The sequence below is a fragment of the Trypanosoma grayi genome (genome assembly GCF_000691245.1).
Source record: "Trypanosoma grayi strain ANR4 Tgr_106_V1, whole genome shotgun sequence".
Lineage (NCBI taxonomy): Eukaryota > Euglenozoa > Kinetoplastea > Trypanosomatida > Trypanosomatidae > Trypanosoma > Trypanosoma grayi.
Window position 1 is genome coordinate 24892 of NW_008825725.1, and position 6910 is coordinate 31801.

Here is a 6910-nt window from a genome sequence, read left to right on the forward strand (position 1 = left end):
AACTTTCTCTCTCTCCCTCTCCCACCCACCCTGCTCACTTCCATATCACCATCCTTCTAAACTAAAGAAGGCTGAATTACATACCTCAAAAGAGAAACACGGCTTCACTACCAAGTCTTCTTCCAGTAACGGAAGGTTGTCCGTCCGTAGATACGCCAGTTGGTATTCTTCTGTCCGTAGTGCAGAAGGATGCAGTTCACAAGGCCCAGAGTAGTGAACGTCTTCCAGAACATGACACGGCGGTCATCGTACTCCGACTCTGCAGACCAACGCAAGAAACTTACCACATCTTTCGCCATCTGGCTCGTTGTTGCGGGTGTGCCATCCTCGAAGTCCACCATCCCATCTGAGAGTGGGGGTGGCATGGAAAGGACGCAGTCCTTGAAGTACGGATTCCAGAATTGTCCTGGCTTCAGCTCTGGAGCGAACGGCGGTATCTCGAGAAGCTCTCCGTTGCCCCAGTTGTAACCTGTAAGTAGAGAAAAGATGTAGTCAGGACCGCCATCCTTACCAAATACGGAATGCTGCAGATCTGGTGGCTCTGAACCATTATTTGCAAACTGCGCGGCACGCTGGTTTGGGAACGGCAGGGGAAGTGTATCTGTCGGCTTTCCAGGGCGGGGGTTCAACATACCCTGGGCGTCGGGTTCGGAATCGATTACTTCATACTGAGAAGCCAACTGCTTGATTTCCTCGCGGGTCATGAATCCCTGGAAGTGCGTAAAGGTCATGCGACCCAAAGGATGACATGGAGCAAACACCTCCGTGTAGATCTGGCGCCCACGACGAACAGAAGGCCAGTCGAGACTGTGCCAAATTTCGTAGCGATCGTTGTGATTCCAGTACCAATCCCGCTTGATGGGATGTGCCTTCTTCCCAGCCATGTTTGCTCAGTGCTAACGGTGAAAAAAAAGGAACGAAAATCTTGATGCTTGCACGTCACGTAGAAAATGGAAATCAAGTATATATATATATATATATATATACCTCAAAAACCGAAAAAAAAAGATTCTTTGTGTTAGCACTTGCACGTTTCCAACACCAACGTCAGCCATCAGGACCAAAGCATGCCACGCTTTACGAAAGAAAGAAATCCTCAGTCCTGGTAGACAGAGCATCGCCACCATCATGCACGCCATTTTCGACTGTGTTTTTCCCCAAGCCGAGCAACAGCTGTTCCAAGACGTCCGCGACAGCAGAATGGAGGACAGGACTCTGCGATAACACCTTTGTGGCTGCCCCGCCATCGCTAGAAACGATTATATCTACAACAACGGGACTAAAAGACAGCGTACCGTGAGACTGAGTTGCGTGGGCCGCAATGGCCTTGATCTCCCTGCTGCTGGCGACACGAACAGTACGGAAACCCATGCTAGTTAGTACCCGCTCAAGAACCCCTTTGTGTAGAGAGAAACCAGCGTCAATGTGACGCATTGTGAACGAAGCGGTGCTCAGTTGGCTGCACAAAGTATCATACGCCACCCCCCCCTCATCATCATCATCGTCATTATCATATGGAGCAAGAAATCGAGTAGTCGTGATGGGGAGGGAGAGAACCTTCATCGTGGGGGCAAATTCACCAAATCCCTCGTGGAAAAGGCGTATGGTAGGAGCTTGCTGATACGGTGCCCACGACCTGGCAACGAAATCTACTCGCAAAGCCCCACCAGTGGGGATATCACCGTGATTATGCCTCGATTGCAGCAGAAGCCCAGCATCTGCTCCAACAATCTCTAAAAGGACGTTTCGCAACACAGCTGCTGCCTTAGCCCGGACCGTGAGAGTAAGACGTGCATCGGCACCCCGGTACTGCTGCTCACAGTAAAGTTCTACAGTCTCATCAGAGTACAGGATACCATTCGGTTTAGTAAGGAGTGACAAGAAGAGTTGATGCACCGCCTCACTCTCCCTTGTAATGCGTTCTAACTGGACAGCCGAGCTCACTTCAAACAGTGCCTCCATGACGGTGTCTTTCGTCCATCCCGACTTCAACGAAACATCATGATTCATCTCAAGCAAACCGGTAAGAATCGTTTGATTCGACGGTTGTTTTGTTGTAGATGCATCTTGGCTGCTTCTTCTGTTTTGTGTCCCGGCCGATTGTGGTACAAGACCCACCACTGCTTGAGAGGGCCCATCCAATACGGTGGCGAACGTATCACCCTCAAAAAACGGCAAAGGCTCCAACACCTTTTGCAAAAGGTCGTCGTTGCCCAGTTCGATGAGCCCGACGTATTCCATGGCACGTTGCTGCAACTCAACATTAAAATTAGTCCTGTATGCACGGAGAGCCTTTAGTATCTTCTCACGGACGAGACCATCGTAGTAGTTGTAAAGTTTTACAAATGCACTCAATACTAGAGACTGGGCCTCTTCGGACGCATCATTGAGNTGATTCTGGAGGACAGTCACTTGCATAAGTGGTGTACTTTCAGGATTCAGTGCGATTTGATATCCGAATTCGCCCAGAACGATGGATGCAACACGCAAAAGGACATCAGGGACAGTTTTACGGTTCATCAGTGTGCTGAACAAGCTCATTGCCGCCCTCTTCTGAACGTAAGAGTGATTTATGATTACATGCACGACGCGATAGACAAGCTCTTGCGGAACGAGATTACCAGCTTGTGCAATGATGGAGATGACAGTGTCCACATACCACCCATAGTCAGTACAATACTTCTCCGCCAAATGGGCAATAGCAAGTACAATACTCTCTTTGAATGCACCATCCGTAATTGGGAGGTACGACAGCAGATCCCCAATAACCTCGCTCGCACTTTCCGCGTCACACATATTCACAGTAACATCCAGTGCTTTTGTGCGAATGGAGATGTCGGGATCATGTAGAGCCACGATTATTTGCGGTTGGTACTGCCGGCAGTACAGCCTATACTCATTGCGAGAACCTCTTGGGGCACACACTCGCGACAGCAAACTAAAACCAAGGTAACGCAAGTTCGATTCTTTCTTCTCTGCAGCAAAGCTAGCGAGTAGGTCCAGACACTCGGTGCGGAGCTTGGTGTCGACGTCCCACTCAAGGACCAACAAGACCACTTCAAATAGCACTGCATTCATAGCGCTGACACGGTTCATGGTACCCTTCTGTTTCTGCTGCGTCTGCGCATCTCGCAACACCCTATCCGTTGCCTGTACAATACTTCGCAACACACGAAGCGCCTTCTCTTTCAGCTGTGAGTCCACAGGAGCAGGGAACTTTCTTAAAAGTCTTATTGACATCGCCTGTAGCCATGGCGCAGGAACGCCATAGTAAACGTATCCGGGCTCTGTCTGCTTTCCCAAGATAATTTTTTCAAGCAGTTCAATGATCTTGCAGGGAATCAACTGAAAAAGGTGAATATTTGTTTTGTTGAGGCAACCTGTGAGAAACACCACGGCACAGCCACTCATACCAAACAATGGACTAAGAACGAGGCCTATGACTACAGGAACGACCTCCATTAGATCAGCGAAATCAGGGTACTTGCGGTATATACGCAAATATGTCAGAACAGCTTTTTTTCGAATATGTACATCCCATCGATCGCTCATAAGAATTGTTTTCACGCCCAAAGACATAACCTCAGCGAAGTCTTTTCCGCCGGTGTTGGCAATCGCTGTGAGGGCCAAACTCATGTTAAACTCCTGCTCTGACAGAAGATCCTTGTATATCATGTGAGTGGCCAGAATCAGTAGAGGATGATTTTCGTGGAGGAAAACTGCGACAGAGAGGTACCCAATGAGTTTTTCTGCCGGGGATGTTAGTGAGAGCAGGTTGATCCCCTCCATATGACCAAATTCAACGGGATACCCTAACATGGCAATGAACATTAATTTACAGACGTACTTTTTCCGGTCGTACGTGCTCATCTTAGCTGTGTCCCGAAACTTTGAGCGGATCTTGACCAACTCTAAGTCGACGCGCCTGCGCTCCTCAGCTGGACTGCTCGTCGCCTTACGCACGTCTTGGATAAAGTGAGCCAAGCCACGCATGTCCATCCTTTCAAAAAAGAAAAATGTTCTCGCTTGGCGAAAAGTAAAGTATACCTGTGCACACTATGCGCCGCTGATGATAATAATAAAATGAAACCACGAAAGAGATAAACAAAGAAAAGATAGAAGAAAAGGAAATGAATTAGCAGAACGCCTTTGGTTGTGGCGGAGCCAAAAAAAAAAAAAANAAAAAAAAAAAAAACTTATCATGAAGGCAGACAAAACGCTGTGGTGTATAGGGATTTGTGTCAAACAAACACAACAACCACCCGCCACCCTCCACCAAATCACAACTTTTCTTCTACTTTGGAATGATGCGACAGAGAGATTGTTTTGTCCGTGGGACGAAACGGTGAAGGAGGAACAGCGCCGTTGTCCCTTCGCACTCTTTTCTTCACTGGTGTTTCTGGTGCCAACACTTCAGCGTCTCTGTCAATCTCCTCGGAAGATGTACTGTCTTCGTCCGAGAGTGAAGAATGCTGATCAGCCTCAGGACCAACGGATTCCACGCAGCCGCCCCCCATCTCCACGTTTGATAAGGTTCCAGAACGTCGTCTGGTCAGCATGTATGCGGGGAGGCTGTGACGGGGGTAAGCCGGCTGAACTGCACATGACCCACGCACTGGGGCTACCAAAGTTTTTCTGTGTACCGTGCTTTCCTGGGGCTCAGTTTGTGCCGCGCCCATGTCGAAAGCAGGAGCCAGAGTGCTACTTCTTGTACAGGGAGAACAGGCACGCCTAATACCCACACAGTCCTTACTTTCTTCGTTTCCTTTATCATTAGGGGTCGAACAGTCACCCTGTGTGTCCCACGGGGTCATCGATAATCGTCCATCAGCTTCTGTAACAGTTTCCGTCAATGTGGCATTAGTTTTAATTTCACCACCATTAACGCGTATGTGAAAGAGAAAGTCACACCCAAAGTTAATTTTCAGCCTACGAAGTGCGGTCACCACCTCAATAGGAGCACTCTCACAGCTTTCAGCTGGAGATGTACTCCCCGTGCCATACCGGTGTGAGAAGGCGTCCCAGGGTGACTTCATCAAGACGTCTCGCAAAGTTTGAGGACGCACCGACAGTTTCAAAAAGAATCGTGGCAGAAGTATCTCTTCCAGCTCCTCTACGTCACTCTCGATAGTCTTTCGACAACGGCACGGAGCCTTTCCAGGGGGAGCAGCCATGCCCCAAAACAAGACTCGCGCGAGACGAGCGAGCACTTCGACAATCACCACAACGATGGGAAGACGCGCCAATTCAGACAGCTTTCTTTTACCCAAGTGACTACCAACACGCCCCACGGCAGCTTCACTAAATGAAAGCAGCTTAGACGGCGTCGGTATTTCCGTCGAATCATCGTCTCCACCAAAGACAAAACGATGTATGTCCTCCAACGCTGCTGCGAGCGCCTCATCGCCTCGAGTCTTTTGCCCCGAAACAACACGCAAGCACTCTGGGAGGTCTTGTTGCATATCTACTGTAATATTTGAGAGAGACCAAAGGAAGGAGCAAAGAAAGGGTTGTGGGGAAAGATAGAAAGGGTGCCTTGCACAGCACAACAAATCGTGTTTGAAGATCAATCAAGAGTCTCGTACCATTCACAGAGCAGGAAAGCACCACAATGCACAAGCTCATTTCGGTTGACACCCGGGGGTTACCCCCCCCCCACAACGCTTGCATCACAAGAATGAAGTCCTAAAGAAAAAGTACCCATGAGGGAAAATTAGTGTGTCCTCTCTCTTTTTCTTCTCTTCTTTCTTTCCCTGAAAAAAATACAAAAAACTGCACTTCGACTGTTTTGCCATCGGCGAACGTCACCCCATATATTTTTTTTCCACAGTAAAAATAAAAACAGAGTCAGTGCACCATACAAACAAACCGATCCTCCTACTTCCCTGTCATCACTCGACAGTGATCAGAGGTGCGGTTTCGCACCGCTCGTATCACATTGAACGACCCGGCGAAGAATGTTTGCACACCCATCGAGCTGCTCCAGGGTCACAAACTCATTCGGCTGGTGTGCCTGCAGAATGGATCCCGGCCCAAGGACAATTACAGGCATACTAAGACCCTGATATTGACCAGCCTCGGTGCCATAGGCTACTTTCCGCACCGCGGAATCCTTGGCCAGGCGACGCAACAATACAGTAAACGGATCCTTCTCATCGGCATCCTTAAAAGCGGAAACATAACTTAACTCCTCAATCTCGATGCGCCCCTCAGGAAACTCCCTTTTCATGGCAGGAAGAAGCTCACCGTCCACAAAAGCTTGGACCCTTTGATGTATTGACTTAGCCTCCACGACTGGCAGGTTCCGCACTTCGTAGAAAAATTCACACAGTGCAGGAACGGTATTCACAGCGTTACCACCTTGAATAATATTTGTCGATACAGTTGAGAAGGGAACGTCAAAAAACCGGTCAACGGGTCCATGAAACTTCACGTCCTCAGCAATTTCACGTATCTTCACGATAAGCTTCGCGGCGTAGTCGATGGCGTTGCAGCCCTGGTCCGTCAGCGCGTACGACGAGTGCACAGCTTTGCCGTACACGCGAATCCGCCAAGAACCACGCCCTTTGTGCGCAATGACCACCGTGTTAGACGTCGGCTCACCAACAATGCAGCCGTCCGCCTTGATGTTGTTGTCGTGCAGGAACTCCGTCAGCACCTTGCCGCCGAGGCAGCCCACCTCCTCGTCGTACGACCACGCAAAGTGGATCGGCTTCGCCCGCTTCATCGCAAGAAACTCCGGCGTCAGCGACATGCACACCGCGACGAAGCCTTTCATGTCGCACGTGCCGCGGCCGTACAGCTTCCCGTCCTTTTCTGTCATCACGAACGGGTCGGTGTCCCACTTCTGCCCGTCCACCGGCACCACGTCGGTGTGGCCGGAGAGGATGATGCCGCCGTCCGTCACGCC

At 49.8% G+C, this 6910-nt stretch overlaps 4 protein-coding genes across 4 annotated transcripts; all 4 read right to left on the reverse strand.

Annotated features, from left to right (window-relative positions):
* Nucleotides 1–107: 107 nt before the first annotated feature.
* On the reverse strand, nt 108–884 carry DQ04_01061110 (putative cytochrome c1, heme protein, mitochondrial precursor; the record flags this gene model as incomplete). Its single annotated transcript, XM_009310159.1, has 1 exon — nt 108–884. The coding sequence occupies one exon, from the start codon at nt 882–884 to the stop codon at nt 108–110; it is 777 nt and encodes a 258-aa protein (XP_009308434.1).
* Nucleotides 885–1077: 193 nt separating this feature from the next.
* DQ04_01061120 (AP-2 complex subunit alpha) lies at nt 1078–3999 on the reverse strand (the record flags this gene model as incomplete). Its single annotated transcript, XM_009310160.1, has 1 exon — nt 1078–3999. The coding sequence occupies one exon, from the start codon at nt 3997–3999 to the stop codon at nt 1078–1080; it is 2922 nt and encodes a 973-aa protein (XP_009308435.1).
* A 281-nt stretch (nt 4000–4280) lies between these two features.
* DQ04_01061130 (hypothetical protein) lies at nt 4281–5462 on the reverse strand (the record flags this gene model as incomplete). Its single annotated transcript, XM_009310161.1, has 1 exon — nt 4281–5462. The coding sequence occupies one exon, from the start codon at nt 5460–5462 to the stop codon at nt 4281–4283; it is 1182 nt and encodes a 393-aa protein (XP_009308436.1).
* A 443-nt stretch (nt 5463–5905) lies between these two features.
* DQ04_01061140 (glutamamyl carboxypeptidase) lies at nt 5906–6823 on the reverse strand (the record flags this gene model as incomplete). The annotated part of the gene is made up of 1 exon (XM_009310162.1): nt 5906–6823. The coding sequence occupies one exon, from the start codon at nt 6821–6823 to the stop codon at nt 5906–5908; it is 918 nt and encodes a 305-aa protein (XP_009308437.1).
* Between the last annotated feature and the right edge of the window lie 87 nt (nt 6824–6910).